Source organism: Hypomesus nipponensis, chromosome 26 (assembly GCF_054491055.1).
Source record: "Hypomesus nipponensis isolate SF chromosome 26, ASM5449105v1, whole genome shotgun sequence".
Lineage (NCBI taxonomy): Eukaryota > Metazoa > Chordata > Actinopteri > Osmeriformes > Osmeridae > Hypomesus > Hypomesus nipponensis.
This window is the reverse complement of record NC_140386.1, coordinates 876,749-897,455: the sequence shown is the minus strand read 5'-3', so window position 1 is coordinate 897,455 and position 20,707 is coordinate 876,749. Positions and strand designations below refer to the sequence as shown.

The 20,707-nt window shown below is 42.7% G+C and overlaps 1 protein-coding gene across 1 annotated transcript in view; it reads left to right on the top strand.

The window, feature by feature from the left end:
• Window positions 1-20,707, top strand: part of dph5 (diphthamide biosynthesis 5) — a 61,968-nt gene that overhangs the window by 17,961 nt on the left and 23,300 nt on the right. The window contains exons 2-4 of the mRNA XM_084692382.1: window positions 5,695-5,819; window positions 10,966-11,074; window positions 20,450-20,570. Of these exons, the coding sequence (XP_084548508.1) occupies window positions 5,695-5,819; window positions 10,966-11,074; window positions 20,450-20,570 (355 nt within the window). The remainder of the gene's footprint in view (window positions 1-5,694; window positions 5,820-10,965; window positions 11,075-20,449; window positions 20,571-20,707) is intronic.

Below are 20,707 nucleotides of genomic sequence, written 5' to 3'. Positions count from 1 at the left end.
TTGTACTCGAAAGAGGACATCCTGGGCTTTCCATTGATATGTCATTTAATGGGGTGGGACTTTGGTAACTTCCTTTTTCTTTCCATCCAAAATGGCCGCCATTGCCGCAAGCACATTTTATGGAAAGAGGAGAAATAAGTCAAATATTGTTTATCTATTTCGTTTTTACTATGATAATTGTATATTTTATTGTTTATTAACTTCTGAGGAAATATATTTTTAGTTTTGAAAGCAGTTAAATTATTTTTAGTTTGAAATAATAGCCCTTTCATGAATGTCAATTATAGTGGACATCAAGATCATCTTAATGTAAAATTGTTGTAGGAAACAGAACTGAAGCAGAGAGGATTCTTCTCCGGATGGTTGAGGGAAATTCAGATTTGGAGCTTTCAGATGATGAGAGAGATGAGGATGAGTTTGAGCCTGGGATAGAAGAAGATGTTGAAGAAGAGGAAGATGATGCAAGAGGCTCATATGATACAGACACAGAGACAGGGAGGGAGGATCAGGAAAGATGTTGCCCTCTTTGGGCCAGTAGTAGCACGTAGGTTTTATTTAGTACCAGGGTAAGGGTTATTTTTGTTACATTTATCTGTTATGCTTAAGATTAGAAGTGATGCCATGAAATAAATCCAAAGTTTGATGAGTTCCACCAGCTCTCCCAGCTGAACGTACTCGACTCCACCTGCAGTTAGATCATAGACTTCCTGTCTGACAGGAAGCGATGCGTTAAGCTAGGAAAACATGTCTCTGACTCTTGGTCCATCAGCACCAGATCTCCTCAGAGCTGCTTTCTTTCTCCTCTGCTCTTCTCCTTGTACACCAAAACTGCACCTCCAGTCATCTGTCTGTCAAACGTCTGAAGTTTTCGGACAACACCACCCTCATTGGGCTCATCTCTGACGGGGACGAGTCTGATTATAGGTGGGAAGCTGACAACCTGGTGTAGCTAGAACAACTTAGAGCTCAATGCTCTTAAGACAGTGGAGATGGTTGTGGACTTCAGGAAGAATACAGCCCCACTCACCCCCATCATCCTGTGTGACTCCCCAGTCAACGCTGTGGAGTCCTTCCGCTTCCTGGGCACTATCCTCTCCCAGGACCTCAAGTGGGAACTGAACATTAGCTTCCTCACCAAGAAAGCACAACAGAGGATCTACCATCTATGGTAGCTGAAGAAATTCAACCTGCCAAAGACAATGATGGTGCACTTCTACTCAGCCATCCTTGAGTCCATCCTCACCTCCTCCATCACTATCTGGTACGCTGCTGCCACTGCCAAGGACAAGAGCAGACTGCAGCTTATCATCCGCACTGCTGAAAAAGGTGATTGGCTGCAATCTGCCTACCCTTGAGGACCTGCACACCTCAAAGACCCAGAGGCGAGCGAGGAAAAGATTGTGCCGACTCCTCCCACCCTGGAAACTCTTTCAGCTACTCCCCTCAGGCAGAAGGTTGCAGTCCATCAGGACCAAAACCTCACGCCAGTTTCATTTATGTTTTTTTTCCTTCATCATAATAGATTCACATGGGCTTCCTGACTGTCAAGAGGACCCTACAACCCGTATTGTCACTCTACAGCCATAATGTGTTCAGTTTTTTATTTTCTAAATTTGGCTACCTTTTCACACTAAAATGATCCCGTGGTCCACTACAGTGGACATGCTATGAAATAAAAAATAAAAATACAATTTCAAAAGTCTAAATGCTAAGATGTTCTTTTAGGCCTAAATAAACAGGAAATTGCAAAAAAAACTAAAAATGAAAACATGACTTTTACTTGGTTCCCAGGAGGTTAATGTGTCTTGTGATGAAGAAAGTGTTTTGTCTGTCTCTTCATAAAAGGAGTGACTAAGTTCAGTTGAGTTCTGGATTTTAATAAGTATTTATCAATCTGCAGATTGGGAGAGAAAACCAGACCTCTGACAATAAATGACAACACAACACCAGGCTCCTCCGCTGTGAAAGCCGGAGGACCATCTTTTATAGGGCACGAGAATGTAAACATAGATAGTGACAGTCAGGCAGTAATTACGTTACAACACTCTCAGAGAAAGAGATTCACAGCTCCCACCACATGACCACTCAGACTAGAAAGATCATAGTTGGCGCTTTCCTTGTAGTCATGACAAAGGACGTTTACCCAGTACTTTCTCCTGATCCCGAACATCTATTAACCCTGACACATAGACACAATCTACTCTTGTTATTAGCAAGCTTACATGAGAACATACTAACTAGTATCCAATGACTAGTTCTATTGATTAGTGAATAATGTAAGCACACAGGAAATCACAATTTCTTCCACACTTGTCCATATATTAAAGCAATAATGATAACACATAACAAATTCTAAATAATTAAATAATACATTCTTTATATGGCCACATATCAAAAATTAAGACAATTTTCAGTCCTCCTCATATATTAAAGCAATAATGATAACAAAGATGTTGCCAGATTGGAAAAGGCTAAGTATCATACCAAAGGCTCAAATTGATCGTATTTGGAGGAGAATTATCGTGCATCTGGCAACACTGAGAAGGTGGTTGACCAATGACAGTTCTCTCTACAGTCAGAGCTCGCGCAAGAAAGTGGAACGTAGGGAGATACCATTTCCAAAACTTGTAAGGGCGTAATAACTAGTTTGTGAAAGACTCACAAAGAAACACAAATATCCGACGAGGCAAAATCCCGGATGATTTTGGAATCCCTGCTGGACACATTTTTTTAGGCACTGCGCAAACTATACGCATGCGCAGTGCCTGGTTATAGGAATTCAAACTGATCATTACTTGAACAAGATGGCCATAGACCTATGTTCTACAAATATGATTAAGAAAAGCAGTGAATGAACACATGGGATGTCCCAAGATATCATGGAAGAAAGGAATCACTTAATAAAGGCAAACTAATCAACAGTTATTGGCCAAAACACATTTATGCTTCCTGCGGCCACGCACAGTGGTCTCAATTGTTTGGACATCCTCAGAAGAGCGTTCCGAGTCATCATTCCAAGTTTGGTGTTGATTTCTCAAAGATTTGATGAGATATGACCCAACTTCCTGTTTGGTGTCTTTGCTGCTGATTTTGATTGGCTGTACCAGACAAACGGTTTTGAAAATCAAAAATCCTTTTGAAATTTTTTGTTCTTAAAATTCAAAATGGCGGAAAATCTATATAACCGCAAATTGACGTCATTTGAGAAAATGACATTGAGACATGAAACATGGTGAAAATAAAGAGGGGACTGTCCTTAAAAGAGTTTGCCGAATTTCACAACTTTTTACCATATTGTTCTAGGGGCTGCCATAGACTCCAGTGTTTCCCCTAGGATTTTTTTTATCCAAAATAAAGTTCTAACCCTTTATTTTGGAGTAGGTTAATGTAATAGTCTAATAACAAATGTAATATTGCATATATTTTTGTCCTATTTTCCGTAAAGCAATAGAGTTAGGCTACTGTTCTAAATGGCAGAAATATGCTGCCAATTAATAATTGACGTAACAACTTATTGTAAATGGTCAGTAGCCTAGCCTATCGATCAAGGTACTCGAAAGCATGTACACTGTCGGCTTCATTTGATCTTGATAGGCTAAGCATTCTTTAGCAAATAATAATAATAATATAATATACCCACTATTATTTAAAACTACTTCAGCATAATAATGCACCTAAAACAGCGGTCCCCAACCTTTTTTGCGCCACGGACCGGTTTAATGTTGAAATATTTTCACGGACCGGCCTTTAAGGCGTGGCGCATAAATACATAAAATAAAATGATACGACCGGCATACAAACGGTGGCATTTTCTAAATACAATAATAAACGTGAATCCACTGTGTACTCTTATGCAACTTTATTAGCAGCGGCCTCGTAACATCGTGCCAACAACATAACATGAATCCTCTCTGCCCTTATTATGTCCATGTCTCTGCGGCTCTGCCCCGCTCTGCCCCAAACACTCTCTGGTCGCTATGGTAATATTTAAACATGCCTTCAAAATAAGACGCAACACAAAAACAAATATTTGTATTTTTTATAAAACTGAAATAATGTAATTATTTATTCTTTCTCTGCGGACCGGTACCAAATGACCCACGGACCGGTACCGGTCCGCGGTCCGCGGCCCGGGGGTTGGGGACCGCTGACCTAAAATACAAACGTGAGCAAGGGCGGCAATGGCTATCGAATCAACAGGCATGCAATTATGCTAGCAGGGGAAGAATACAAACAACGAAGATCACCAGTTGACTTAAATTTGCAATAACTGTAGACTAATACAATAACAGGCTTTAATGAACTGAAAACATAAGTTATACGACTTACAGTTCTCAAAGACGCACACACGCAATCTCAACTGCGCTGTGAAGTGCGTGTCCTTGCTATTCTCCGACATGCACTCTAACAATCACTGCTGATAGACGGCCTAAAATCTTGTACATCCCTATTTCTGCGGCGGGCCGCCACGACAAAATCAACATAGGGGAAACACTGGACTCCAATGGCGGAAGAAGATGTGTAATGATAATAAGAAAAGGTAGAAACACTTAAGTGGCTCCGCAGCTTCGCTGGCCTCCTGGCCTGGTCCATCAATGGCCACCTTGCAACACATCCAAGCTGGTGGTGATGTTTATGGTTTTTAACTGTATAACGGGAGGCAGCTATCAATTCAGCAGATATCTGTACCTCTTCCATTAATAGGACATAACGGGACAAGTTATCACTTACTTCTCAGCGTGAGAAATGGTTGAAATGCGTGAGAAATATGTTTTGCATGAGAAATTGTTGAAATGCGTGAACCTGATTCTACTGGCATTATCTGGTAGACTCATAGCCTTCAAAATTGTATCATCTATGAGGTAAGATTCAAATTAAATCCATCTCATTTTCTATGTATCAATGCAGGGTTTCCCACAGCACTTTAAGTCAAGGCAAGGTTTTTATTTTTAGAATTGTTTTTATAGTGATAGCCGCCGTTGTCCTGCTTTCTCCCTTCCATTCCAAACCGTGACCAATGCCAGTCTTCCTTCTCTGCAGATAGCATTAGTCTATCGTACAAACTAGCCCCCCCTCTGGTCTGACGGCAAACCCCACCCTATCACCTTAACAAAGACATTTTCTGCGGGAAACGCTGTATTGAGTATATTTTTGTATTTATAACTGTACATCATCAATTGGCGGTTGCCATGGTTGGGTAACGAGTGTCATTTGCACTGAGTAGAGAAATATATAATTACAATTCTATGTGAATAAATGTTATTATTTTGGTTCTGAGCTTGTTCTCTGCCCTCAAGCTAAATAAAGTTTACATGATTTGTAGTCTGCAATATACACTATATGCCCCAACCAAGTATTGTTGATATTTTTCATTGATAGCACAACCATTGCATTCTTCATTACATTTTCGGACCGAACGCTGATGAGTACCATGGCCTTGTCAGAGCCTTTTATTTCGTTTCATAAACGAGGATGAAATGCTTTGAAGCAGGATGTGACTTCTGCAACAGACTGCCTCCCCTCTCCCAGCCTCACATCCCTTTCCCTCAAACCACCCTCTCCCCCTTTCAATATTGTAATACAATTCTGCGTGGTGCGTGAACACGGCTATTGCTGTGCAATGTCTAGCTATCTGGCACACTGGTGATACATATTTTGCCTTGGTGATACATATTTCTTGTCTTTCAAACTCAGGAGGAGTACTATGGACGGGAGCTCATACTTGCAGACAGGGATATGGTGGAACAGGAAGCGGATGATATTCTCGAAGGGGCTAATGTCAATGATGTTGCATTCCTAGTCGTGGGAGACCCCTTTGGGTAAGTTAAGCCATTTACTTGTTAATGTGTATCTTATTTAAATTGAATACAGTAAAATTGGATAGCCTAAATCTGGGGTTCCCAAACTTTTTTCTGCAAGGGCCAGAACATTTTTCCTTTTTTTAATGTGGGACCGGGTTGGTCTGTAACAGAAAATTGCATGGTCCGGAGTGACTACCAGTATTATTGTGGAGATGTTATGATTTTAAATGTATTTATTATGCTAGATTAGTTAAATCTGTATATCAAGGGATATATATAGTCTATTAAAAGACTTTTTTTTCATATTCATTGCTATTGAAATCAAAACATTTACTTACTTATGCATTGTAAGCAGTGTGAACTATTTCTTTGTATTTATTTGGCATTGTTCAGAGGGCCGTAGTTTGGGGGCCGTAGTTTGGGGACCCCTGGCCTAAATTCTTCTGTGAAATAATATATGAGCACTTTTCCAAATCATGTCCAATCAATTACATTTAATATTTTAAATTAATGTATTAGCATTGCGCTAAATGGGTGCGTGCATGCAACACACTTCAGAACATATTTAGGGTCACCTGTTAGGATCCAAGCCTGATAGCCTGTGCAGAATTTGCAAAACATACATGAATTGTTCTTGCTCCGACTTTAACTTCTGGATATTCGGCAGCGTTGTCACAATGGACCGAATGGCTTCGCTCGCATCTTTCTCCGCAGCCATTAGTGAACTACAAATCAAACTAGTGCACGACAGCAACATTATTGTTCGCTGAAAATTGAGGAAGTACGTAGGAGGGCAGAGCCAGGCTACAAACCACACACAGTCAGGGCTCAAGTTTTGAAGACAGGCAAGAGCGACTTTCTCTCCCCCCCCTTCAGGGGGTCAAACAAAATAAAAAAATAATCATTTTAACTGACATCTTTGAAAGGCAGCCATGCTTAATGCATCCATGGCCAGGATATAATTATAAAACATGACATTATTTTTAAAGTGACCTACAACATCACCTATGCAAAACACTTTAATGTATTTAGTGCTAATAAAATTATTACACCTATTTGGAAAGAGATGTTTATAATGTGACAGTCAGTCATCGTGTAATAACGAAAATATGACTAGGCCTATTATATGTAACAGACGAAGTATTGCAAGCTCCGTCAGAGGTATCGGGCCTATGTTCGTCCTGCACTGGGTTTGAACCTGCCACCTCTGACATCCCAAGCGCCACCATTACCAACTTCGCCAACAAAAAGCTAGCAAACCGTGGACGCGGGTGGCTTTTTACATACCTGAGGAGTGAGTGTCACACTGGCTACAGTGCGATACACACTACATCTGGCTACATCTATGAACTACTTGTTCTGAGCAGGTGTTGCCAGTGAACAGGCTGTAAAACTGTTGGTTAATACACTCATGAAAAACTGATGCTATTTATCTGGGATTTTTTTTTTTTTTACAGCAGACAAGTTATCATTGTTTGTGTCAAACAAGTTGTGAATTTGTTGTAACATTAAAACAGACTGCTCAGTGATGCTTGAGCTCCAGTGGTTTGCTCTGTAGTGATGTGTCATTTGTGAAAGATTTGTTCATTTTGAACGAATCCTTACAAGGACTTTGGAGTAACGAGTCCTCTCGAAGAGTGATTAGTTCATTTTCTTGTGGCCGCGCATTGGGACTGTTGCATAGGCTTGTTCAAGTAAACAGAAATGATTCGTTCATCTCCCGACTCGGTCTTTCTACAAGTCTTTGGATCATTTTTAGGGCTGCAACTAACGATTATTTTAGTAATCGATTAATCTGTCGATTCTTTTTTCAATTAGTCGATGAATCGGATAAGAAAAACTAAAACAAAAAAGCATACATTTCTTAATTCATTTAAACAGAACTGACAGTGCAAATTCACAGTGCAAAAAATCTTCAGAATGTGCACAAACAGGCACACAATTTTGAAAAAGTTATTAATATTAGCGTGGATTTAATGCTATTTTCTGAGATTAGCAATTTGTGAGTTTTGTTTAAAACATTTTTGAAAATTGAAAGGTTGTGGAAGTAGACCAGACTTTATTAGAATAATCTGGTGTATATGTAAGATTTGACACAATTTTGAAAAAAAGTTCAGATTTGCGAAGATTAAGCTATTTTCAAAGATAAGTGATTTTCTATCATTTTATTTGAAACTTAATTGAAAATGTAAAGGCTGTGGAAGTATACCATACATTGTTAAGATACTCTGGTGTCTGTTTGAGGTTTTATATTCATACAAATATTAAAAGTCTGCATTTTTCAAAATGGTGTGGGTAGTTTTCACCCGGTCCTTAACGCGACGCTGCAAAGTAGCGTCTTCAGAATGTGAGACGAATGTCAAATATGAAACTAACTTCACCTCGGTCAATTAACACACCTTGTCGACGTATATTTAGTGTGAAATGCTGCACACCTTGGATGACTTTAGTCGTACTGATTTCTCCGCCATGTGTTTCAGAACGTTACTCAACAACGTCTCTCCGATGGTCTTTTCTCTACCTTCGCTCTGCTCCCCGCTCAACTAAGCTTTTTTTTTTATACTCAAACATCTCCGCGATTTATAGAGTGGTGTAATAATCACGCGAATCGATAATGAAATTCTTTGCCAACGCTTTTAATAAAATATTTTAGTTGATTCGTTGTTGCAGCCCTAATCATTTTTCACGTGACCTGCATAGGCTCTGTACTGGTAGCAAGAGGAAACAAACGATTCGTTCATTTCCCGACTCGGTCTTTCTTCGAGTCTTTGGATGACCCGCATTGTATTTTTTAGTAGAGAAAAGTTTCCTCATTCCCTTTCGCGTGGCCGCTGTTTTAGTAAGACGTCAATGATATTCGCTCAAGTCATCATACTGACTGGTTTTGTTATTTTCACTTTACATTCACACTTACAGTTTAGTGCAGTGTAATTGTTTGCCGTGATAATTAAATGCTAGTGTGATAATAAATGACCAAATCATACAAACTGCCATGATACATTATTTTAATGCAGGAATTAATTTTTAAATATTATCTGTTGGTGCACCCCCCCCAATGAACGAATGACTAAGCCTGTCGCGATAGTCAATATATTGACTTATTATATGGCAACGACGGTACGAGTTTTCTGATTGGCTAATGGGTAGTCATGCCAGACGCGTATTGCCCTCCTCAGCGGTCAATACGGATCCGTATTGCCCTCTGACGTCATCTTCAAAATGAGCGACGAGTCAGCTGCTGAGTTTTACTATCCAGATGATGCTGAAAAGATTTGTCATCGAAAGTGAGGATGAAGACTAGACTCTTTTAATCACTTGTGTCGTTATTTTGTGTTGAAATGAAAGCCATTTTAGCAGAACCAAGTTGTCCGCTTTCTATCAAAAGTAATGAGTTGCTAGGCAACACATGAAACACACCGTGAGAAGACTTGAGAACTAGCTACAATTAGCCTAGAGGTACCATTTATTTTCGTTTACAAAATGAAAAGAAGCTAAAAATGCCATAGAATAAACTACTTACTAACCTCGACCGTTCAGTCATGCCGGGAAATATCAAACCTCGGCTTTGCCGTATCGACCTCGCCACCGCTCGGTCGATACGTTCCAGCCTCAGTTTGATATTTCCCGGCATGACCTCACTCTCGGTTAGTAAGTAGTTATTATCGCACGGTATATGGAAATGAGCGCAATAATTTTTGGTGCTGCGATATATTGCAACTGATAATTTTTATTATAATAAATAATGATTATATTAATTTTTACATAAGAACGAATGTCACCAACATTTTAGTTGATCCCGCTGCCTCAGTCATCTTGTCTGATTTCTGTGTCGAAAGCGTAGGCGGGACTAGCGTCTCCACACACAGAGCGGACACCGACAGGTGAAGGCGTGAACTCACTGTGTTATAAAGTGTTCTGTTACGTGACATCTACAGCTAGTTAGGAAGAACAAGTAAAAATTGACTTGGTTTCAAAGCCGCAATCTTCAGCTCCGGTGTGGGAACATTTTGTCTTTAAGCCGAATGAGATGAGAGCCAATTAACGCGAACGAGCCGGTATGTCAACTTTGTTTAAAACAAGTGGAAATAAAAAGAGGCAACTGGCTAACCTAACATCTCACCTAGCAATACATAACTTTCTATCTGATCCAGTTTTTCAACCTGTGAACAACAACTGCAGCTGGAGCTGGAAAGGGGTCTTCCATACAGTTCTGTTACAGATGCCTTTTCCCGACAGTGCAAATATAAACGTGACAGCGCGAAATGGCGCACACTCACGGATAGCGCAACTCGCTATATAGCCAAGGAGATGCAGCCATTAAACACGCAAAAAAAAAACGCATTTACAAATATGCTGCAAACTTTTGACAAACACAGGGCTGCCAACTCTCACGCATTGGCCGTGAGACACGCATTTCAACCATTTCACACACTCTCACGCCACACCTTGTATATCTCAAGCTGAAAAGGCAACGCCTTTGCCTGAAGAGTTGTCTTTGACTGCTAGACTAAAACATGTTCACTCCCCATGTGTGAAATGAGTACTGCACACCATTTGTGTGAATGCAGATTAAATTGGATGTTTTGAGTTCTTTGCTCTGTTACCCCATATCTAATATTTTTGAAGGGCACTTATTACTAATGCTGATTCTACATTGTAGTAGGTCCATATTTTCACTGTCTGCACAGAAGGGTAGGAGTGTCAAAGCCCCCAAAAAGGTGGTGTGGCTCATCCACTGGAAGATCAAATCATCAAAACATATTTACAATATTTATATTATAAAATGAATAAAATTCAGCCAAACAGATGCTGGTAGGCAGTAATTGTAATAGAGGTAGACATTTGCCTACCTTTTAGTGTGTAAGGACACTTGCAACTTTTGACAAATGTAACTCTGCTCTTTGATATGTCATTGGTTAAAATTCCTCCCAAAACTACTTACTGATGAAGTTGGAAGGAAAGAGGGCCATTTTCATTGTTTAAATGATCATTATATTCACAAAATATTGGTAAACTAATAAATACAAATATTGGTTAAGGATTAGGGGATATTGTACTGTCCTGTTTTGTAGCACATTTAATTTAAAATAAATGTGACTGCCATTGAAAATGTTGGATCAGTTCAACAGATATTTCTATGGAAGTTGGTTAACTCTTCTTTTAGAGCCACCACTCACAGTGACTTGGTCTTGAGAGCTGTGAATGCTGGGATACCATACCGGGTCATCCACAATGCCTCCATCTTGAATGCAGTTGGTTGCTGTGGGCTCCAGGTAAGTTCATATTCTGGACTTTAAAATATACAGTACATTTTTAAGTCAATGATAACACATCTGGTGCTTCAAGTCCCATCAGTCACCGTTATTTAGCAATGTCTTATGAGAGTAGTAAAAGTCAAACATTTCCATAGGTCATAAATATCTCTCTAGTTTGAGATGAAGAGTAAATTACTTGGCCCGGCCAGCATGCATCTTACCTTCAAAGATGTGTCAGAGACGGTCTTATGTGCTTAGGGGCAATTGTACATAGGGCTGCTCGATTATGGGAAAAATCACAATTATTTTGGTCAATATTGAAATCACGATTATTCAACAACAACAAAAAAAATTCAAACGGTGCTGTCCTCCTTCTGCTTTTTTTGAGTCGAGCTGTATTTGACAGCTAACAACATTTGGTATTCATCACGTAGCCTACTTTACACTCTATAGCAACAAAAAACATGCAAGATTGGATTGATGTAGGGCTGCAACAAACTATTATTTTAATAATCGATTAATCTGTCGATTCTTTTTTTGATTAATCGATGAAGCGGATTAAAAAACAAAAACAAAAAAACATTTATTTCCAACCCTTTATTCATAAACAGAACTGACCGTACAAATTCACAGTGCAAAAAATCTTCAGTGCACGAACAGGCACACAATTTTGAAAAATGTATTAATATTAGCGTGGATTTAATGCTATTTTCCAAGATTAGCAATTTATTTGAGTTTTGTTTAAAACTTTATCGAAAATTGAAAGGTTGTGGAAGTAGGCCAGACTACTACAGACTAGAATAATCTGGTGTATATTTAAACATTTTTTACAACATTTTGAAAAAAATTAAGATTTAAAAGATGCATTTCAAAGATGAGTTATTTTCAATCATTTTATTTGAAACTTCATTGAAAAGGTAAAGGCTGTGGAAGTATACCAGACATTAAGATACTCTGGTGTCTGTTTGAGGTTTTATATTCCTAAAAATATTATGGGTTGGTATGGGTAGTTTTCACCTGGTCCCTAACACGATGCTGCAAAGTAGCGTCTTTCGAATGTGAGATGAATGTCGAATATGAAACTAACTTCACCTCGGTCAATTAACACACTGTTTCGATGTATTTAGTGTGAAATGCTCCCACACCTTGGATGACTTGGGTCGTACTGATTTCTCTGCCTCCAGCCATGTGTTTCAGAACAACGTTACTCAACAACGTCTCTCCGATGGCCTTTCCTCTACTTCCTCTCCGCACTCAACTCACTTTAAAAAAAAATACTCAAACATCTCTGCGACATATTGAGTGGCATAATAATTGCCCAACACAACGAATTGATAATGAAATTCGTTGCTAGTGCTTTTAATAATCGATTTTACTCGATTTGTTGTTGCAGCCCTAGATTGATGTCAACTTATGAGACATTTACTGAAAGTGGGATAGGCTTTCGTGATTATATTGATTGCAGATTCCATGCAGAGAAAGGACAATTTAACAAAATTACATTAAGTGCAAGTAATTGGGCTTAGATTAGGCTTTCACAAACGAATAGCTTATATTTGCACAAAAAAAAGTTGGCCATCTCAAAATTAGTTTAATATAAAAATAAAATGAGTGAATTAATCATATAAAAAAAAGGTAGATGACTGAAAAGTTACAGCCTATACTACGCCTCTGAGTCTGTAACACAACTCACAATTCCTACCTTGCTAGTGCTCTGAGGTGTACTTTTTGTTTAACAACATTTTCAATGTTTGACAATGTGACTGGAAACTTTAAACATTAGACTATCAATCAATCAAAGTTTATTGTTGCATACACCAAATTGCTTCAGTGCAGCGAAATTCTTAAGACTTGGCCAGCAACATCTACACAGTAGATACAATTTCAAAGTAACATAGTAACAAATACCAAAATAACATATAACACATTGCTCTACGCTAATGTTTTCACCAAGGAGTAAATGTGCTCCTAAATGATTTTTTTTTGGAGCACACAAAGACATTTAGGAGCACAGTGTTTTTTTTTATTATTGTTTTCGTTTATTAAATATAACTTAACATGGGGGTAATTAAACCCTTTTTACAAGGGCACGTACCCAGTATAAATCTGCTGTGCCCCGGTAAAATCTTAAGTTTGAGCTTTAACAAACCAAAAACACAAAGCTTGCATTAACTATAGATGTCCCTGCCAAAGCTGATAAGCTTGCTTCCCTGAACTGTTATATAGTGGGTTAAGCAAGGGGAGTTTCACCTAATAGTGCATTGTGCACAACAAACTTGGAAGAAGGGATATAAATGGGGGCCTGTGCCCCAGTACAGTTTTATGTCTAACAACGCCACTGACTTAACAGTTAATGCTAGACAACTAGCTACTTTTACTCTGATAGAACTAGAACAAATTGTTTAAGAAACATGTATCTAGTTATAGTTAATATTTTCTTAAAATACTGGAACATTATAGACTATGTATGCACGCCACGGATTAAAAGGCTTGGTAGTGAAAGCTAGGTAGACACAGAGCCATATAAAAAGAGAGTTGGGACACTTCCATAGACTTCCATTGTAGTGTAATCAAAGAAGGCAGAAGTAAAGCGTGTCATTTGCGACCTATAGTCCCAAACATTGTATTTTGCAATGTTCAACCCCATTCCTGTTCATTGTTACGAATCAAGTTAGCTGATTTTGAAAATAGTTTTAAAATAATGCAGTAATTTGATCAATTTACCAGCTAACTTGCTTCTTAACACTGAGCATGAATGGCGCAATAGTTTGTGAAAGACCCACACAAAACACAAATTTCCGTCGAGGCAAAATCCCGGACAACTTTGGAATCCCCGCCGGACGCATTTTTTAGGTCTCGAAAAGACGACATGTTTTGATTTTTATATAGCCAGCTTTACTTCAAGTGTATTGTAAGATATAGCTTGTTAGATTCTAAATGCACATGTGATTAGAGCTATCAACAATCAATTGCATATTTAGGGGTCCCCTATCGTCCAGCTAGCTGTCGGCGCTCGGAAGGAATTTAAGGTCCACTCACTAAAAACAAACTTGAACCTCTCACTGAACATATTGCATCATAAAATGGTTTGTTGGATGCAATTGGTTGCCTTGTATATTCTGTTCTATTTACCAAACTTTTTTCTTGTCTTAAATTGAGCTGGTGTGAGCTACAGTATGGTAGCTAGCATAGCCATTTCTAGCTCTGCTTGACAATATTGCTGCCTCGTGTTGTAGCATTTAGTTAATGTATTACATAAATGTTAATAAAGTATCAGACATATACATAATACAACACACCAGTAACCAATTGATATTATGTGTTTAATATACCGAAAATGTCAGTAAATCGAGATGCTGCTACTGTCTGTCTCGTTGAAAACCATTCAGACAGGTTGACAGCAGAGTGTCGTAAATCTCTTTATGTGGCTCTGGTCCATTGGTTGAGAATTGTCACTCGCGCTTCATTATGTTATGTTCACATTGTGCAGTCGTGACCCCGTTATTTGCTTTCCATGCAAAATCAATGGTATGCTTCACTTCATCGCGCTGTTGTTTCGTGTATTGACAACAGCATGTCACTTGCGCATTGTGCTCGTAAATTATTAGTTCGCACATACCTGTTATTAGGTGCAAATGCGAGTGAAATGCTCGCACTGTAGAGCCCTGTAACACTATAGCATATAACATAACACTATAACAATAGGGCTGTGAAATGATTAAAAATTTGAATCAAATTAATCACAGGTTTCTCTGGATTAATCATGATTAATCACATATTACCGATTTTCCGAATTTTTGTCATTAGTGTGCGTCTTTGATTTTGCGGTACCTTGATCTTCGAGTCACCCGTTGCCACTCGCAAAACTTTGGTGAACCCCTCGTCCTCAACAATATCAATCTATCTATAGCTTTTTGCAATACATTTGGCAACTGTGCTAGTCACCTTGTCACGGGCAGACTTAGTGGGGGCCCTACGCTGTTCAGTGAGGGTGGTTTGGCGCATTCTACTTGAACTCCCCTCGCCGACCAACGCACGCTTCGCGGTGGTATAGGTTACTTAAGGCTGGTATTGCTTCGGTGAAACGTTAACATTCAGTCATTTAGCAGAGGCTCTTATCCAGAGTGATAACGTCTTCCCGCAGAGTGTGCATATCACTTAAATTTTTGTGGATGTTCCCTCTTAGTTTTTTTGGAACACAAACTTCTCATCCAGAAGTTGCAGATTGGGTTGAATTGTGGTTATCTCGTCTCTCTCGTCTCGCGTCATCTTCCGCTTGTCCGGGGATCGGGTCGCGGGGGCAACGACCTAAGCAGGGAGGCCCAGGCTTCCCTCTCCCCGGCCACTTCCACCACCTCTTCCTGGGGGACCCCGAGGCGTTCCCAGGCCAGCCGAGTGACATAGTCCCTCCAGCGTGTCCTGGGTCTTCCCCGGGGCCTCTTCCCAGTGGGACGTGCCCGGAACACCTCACCAGGGAGGCGTCCAGGAGGCATCCTAATCAGATGCCCGAGCCACCTCAGCTGGCTCCTCTCGACGCGGAGGAGCAGCGGTTCTACTCTGAGCCCCTCCCGGATGACCGAGCTTCTCACCCTATCTCTAAGGGAGAGCCCGGACACCCTGCGGAGAAAGCTCATTTCGGCCGCTTGTATTCGCAATCTCGTTCTTTCGGTCACTACCCATAGTTCGTGACCATAGGTGAGGGTAGGAACGTAGATCGACTGGTAAATAGAGAGCTTCGCCTTTCGACTCAGCTCCTTCTTCACCACGACGGACCGATGCAGAGCCCGCATCACTGCGGACGCCGCACCGATCCGCCTGTCGACCTCGCGCTCCATTCTTCCCTCACTCGTGAACAAGACCCCGAGATACTTGAACTCCTCCACTTGGTTCAGGATCTCCTCCCCGACCCGGAGATGGCACTCCACCCTTTTCCGGTCGATAACCATGGCCTCAGATTTGGAGGTGCTGATTCGCATCCCAGCCGCTTCACATTCGGTTGCGAACCGCTCCAGTGAGAGCTGAAGGTCACGGCCCGATGAAGCCAACAGGACCACATCATCTGCAAAAAGCAGCGACCCGATCTTGAGGTCACCAAACCGGACCCCCTCAACACCCTGGCTGCGCCTAGAAATCCTGTCCATATAGGTAATGAACAGAATCGGTGACATAGGGCAGCCCTGGCGGAGTCCAACCCTCACCGGAAACAAGTTCGACTTACTACCGGCAATGCGGACCAAACTCTGGCACCGGTCGTACAGGGACCGGACAGCCCCGATCAGGGAATCCGGTACCCCGTACTCTCGGAGCACCCCCCACATGAGCCCCCGAGGGACACGGTCGAACGCCTTTTCCAAATCCACAAAACATGTGTAGACTGGTTGGGCGAACTCCCATGTACCCTCCAGGACTCCGCGGAGGGTATAGAGCTGGTCCACTGTTCCACGGCCAGGACGAAAACCACATTGCTCCTCCTGAATCCGAGGTTCGACAATCCGGCGGACCCTCCTCTCCAGGACCCCCGAATAGACTTTCCCAGGGAGGCTGAGGAGTGTGATCCCCCTAAAGTTGGAGCACACCCTCCGGTCCCCCTTTTTAAAGAGGGGAACCACCACCCCGGTCTGCCAGTCCAGAGGCACTGTCCCCGATGTCCACGCGATGTTGCAGAGTCGTGTCAACCAAGACAGCCCTACAACATCCAGAGCCTTAAGGAACTCCGGGCGGACCTCGTCCACCCCAGGGGCCCTGCCACCGCGGAGCTTTTCAACCACCTCGGCGACCTCGGCCCCAGAGATAGGAGGGCCCCCCCCGATGTCCCCAGACTCTGCCTCCACGTCGGAAAACGTGTTGGTGGAATTAAGGAGGTCTTCAAAGTATTCCTTCCACCGATCCAGGACGTCCCCCGTCGAAGGCAGCAGCGCACCGTCCCCACCGTATACAGTGTTGACAGAGCACTGCTTCCCCCTCCTGAGTCGCCGGATGGTGGTCCAGAACCTTTTTGAAGCCGTTCGGAAGTCATTCTCCATGGCCTCGCCGAACTCCTCCCATGCCCGGGTTTTTGCCTCCGCGACCGCCAGAGCCGCGTTCCGCTTGGCCTGCCGGTACACATCAGCTGCCTCAGGAGTCCTACCAGCCAATAAAGCCCGATAGGCCTCCTTCTTCAGCTTGACGGCATCCCTCACCTCCGGAGTCCACCACCGGGTCCGAGGGTTACCGCCGCGACATGCACCGACCGCCTTGCGGCCGCAGCTCCGGTCAGCCGCCTCAACAATGGAGGCCCGGAACACGGCCCATTCGGACTCAATGTCCCCGGCCCCCCCCGAGACATGATCGAAGCTCTCCCGGAGGTGGGAGTTGAAGCTCCTTCTGACAGAGGGTTCCGCCAGCCGTTCCCAGCAGACCCTCACATTACGTTTGGGCCTGCCAGGCCTGACCGGCGTCCTCCCCCACCATCGGAGCCAACTCACCACCAGGTGGTGATCAGTTGACAGCTCCGCCCCTCTCCTCACCCGAGTGTCCAAGACATGCGGCCTCAAGTCCGACGACACGACTACGAAGTCGATCATCGAACTGAGACCTCGGGTGTCCTGGTGCCAGGTGCACATATGGACACCCTTATGCTTGAACATGGTGTTCGTTATGGACAAGCCGTGTTTAGCACAGAAGTCCAACAACAGAACACCACTCGGGTTCAGATCGGGGGGGCCGTTCCTCCCAATCACGCCCCTCCAGGTCTCACTGTCATTGCCCACATGAGCATTGAAGTCCCCCAGGAGGACGAGGGAATCCCCGGGAGGAGCGCTTTCCAGCACCCCCTCCAGAGACTCCAAAAAGGGTGGGTACTCTGAGCTGCCGTTTGGTGCATAAGCACAAACGACAGTGAGGACCCGTCCCCCCACCCGAAGGCGGAGGGAGGCTACCCTCTCATCCACCGGGGTGAACCCCAATGTACAGGCACCGAACCGAGGGGAAACAAGTATTCCCACCCCAGCTCGACGCCTCTCACCAAGGGCAACTCCAGAGTGGAAGAGAGTCCAGCCCCTCTCAAGGAGACTGGTTCCGGAGCCCGTGCTGTGCGTCGAGGCGAGGCCGACTATATCTAGCCGGAAACTCTCTACCTCGCGCACCAGCTCAGGCTCCTTTCCCGCCAGCGAGGTGACGTTCCACGTCCCTAAAGCTAGCTTCTGCAGCCGAGGATCAGACCGCCAAGGCCCCCGCCTTCGGCCGCCGCCCGTCTCACACTGCACCCGACCCCCATGACCCCTCCTGCGGATGGTGAGCCCACTGGAAGAGGGTCCCACGTTGTCTCTTCGGGCTGTGCCCGACCGGGCCCCATGGGAAAAGGCCCGGCCACCAGGCGCTCGCCATCGAGCCCCACCCCCGGGCCTGGCTCCAGGGGGGGGCCCCGGTGACCCGCTTCCGGGCAGGGGCAACTGGGAACCATTGTTGTGTTTCTTCATGGTTGGTTTTTTGAGCCACGCTTTGTCTGGTCTTTCACCTGGAACCTGTTTGCCTTGGGAGACCCTACCAGGGGTATAAAGCCCCCGACAACATAGCTTCCAGGATCACTAGGACACGCAAACCCCTCCACCGCGGTAAGGTGGTGACTCACGGAGGGGAATTGTGGTTATATTACGTTAAATGCGTTAAATGCGTTAAATGCGTTAAAGGAAAATAACGAATTAATCCTGTAATTTAATCATAACGCGTTATTTTTCACAGCCCTATATAACATATAACATAACACTATAACATATAACATTAACAAATAACAACAACACAAGAAGAGCTAGCAGCACCAGTGCATAGCGACCGTGTTGCAGTAGGTGATTAAGATGTCAGTGAAACACATACAGATTACTTGAACAATGGATAATGCACAGTGCCCTTGATAAAATTGCTGGCGCACACAGATTTTTGGAATTATAGATAGTGCAGTGCCTGTGATGCAGCTGGTGATGCAATTTCTTCTCAGTGGTTTTGGTACCTATATTTCTCAGATCACAATTGAAATTCTCTCACATTTCTGAAGTACTTGTTCAACCTTCACATCTATTCTAGTCAAATGGCCAATGCTGTGGTTGCCTACATTCATGCAAATGATTATGTAGCCTTCATTTGTCTGCTGTTTCCTACGTTATACATTGCATATGTTATGTTGATCCAAATGTACTATATTGGTTCTCTGTTAAATTGTCTTACCAGCACAAACATTTAGTTCATAACAGAAGTCATTACATGCACAATGGTTGAGCCACTTGGCATAATTGTAGGCATCATCATTCACCAGACAGGGCTTGTACATTTGCAATGTGCTGGAAGATTTGACATCAGTAAACACATACATTTGTGTAATAATCACTGGTCTATGGCCGAATCCCAATACTCCCCCTTACCCCTTCCCCTTAGCCCTTCCCCTTAACTTACCCCTTCCCCATGGCCCTCGAAAGTATGGGGTAAGGGCTACATAGCCCTAGGAAATGGGACACCACTTGGTTACAGGTACGTCATCTAGCACGTATCGATATCTCCAAAGCAAGTAGTGTTATGCACTGATTTAAACGAAATTCGCTGCTAATGGAGTTTACTTTAAACTGTAGACATGCTAGTCAAAGAAATGCGGGACTGTTGTGCAATTCAGCACTGTAATATTAGCGTACCAAACTAGCGATTTTTAGAAACGTTTCAATTAGGAAAATGGTTGCAAATATATATGTTCATGACTGCATATAACACAAAACAAGACTGTCATAATTTTTTTATCAATTAATTAAGCCGAAAATATTATATTTAGCGGACTCTCTGGATGATCTGGCCGCCATTGTTGCCGGTTGCGCAGTTTTCACATAGCCCTCGGTTTCAAGTAAGCTCCCGACCTCACTTGGTTTTAAGGGGTGTATACCCCTTAGTCTTAGCCCTTCCCCTAGCTCAAAAAGAGTATTGGGACACCACTAGCTCTCACGGGAACGCGCAAAACGAAGGGGAAGGGGAAGGGGGAAGGGGTAAGGGGGAGTATTGGGATTCGGCCTATATATCTGAAAGTATGTCCACCTTCTTGTGTTGTTTTGTTTCCTAGCCAGTCCCTTTGAAAGCAGCTGAATATCGGTTGTAGCCTAAACGCGAATCAGCTTCTAAATAACAGAAGGCCTCATGTACGTACATTTGCAAACGTAATGTTATTAGCGCCATGGCCAACACGCAGAAAGCGCATGCTGTGATACTTCAGTTTACGTCGTATTTAGAAAACCTGCAGGTCATCGGGTAATCAGGCATCACCTAAAAGGCTCTAAGGAGCGGTCCACATAAAATGGCCAAAAAGAACACCTAACCACACTCTTTTTTTTAATTTATTGAATTATTGAAATCTGCATATTCTTTTGTAAATCTTTTAAACAGTTGTACAATTTTGGAGAAACGGTGTCAATTGTATTCTGGACCGACACCTGGAGACCAGAGAGCTTCTATGACAAAATCAAGAAGAATCGAAACATGGGAATGCACACACTTTGCCTGCTTGGTGAGTACTACAGTATTGAATATTAGTGATGGGGCTTTAAAGATCCCATGACATGCTATTTTTGGATCCTTTTATATAGGCCTTAGTGGTCCCCTAATACTGTACCTGAAGTCTCTTTCCCGAAATTCAGCTTTGAT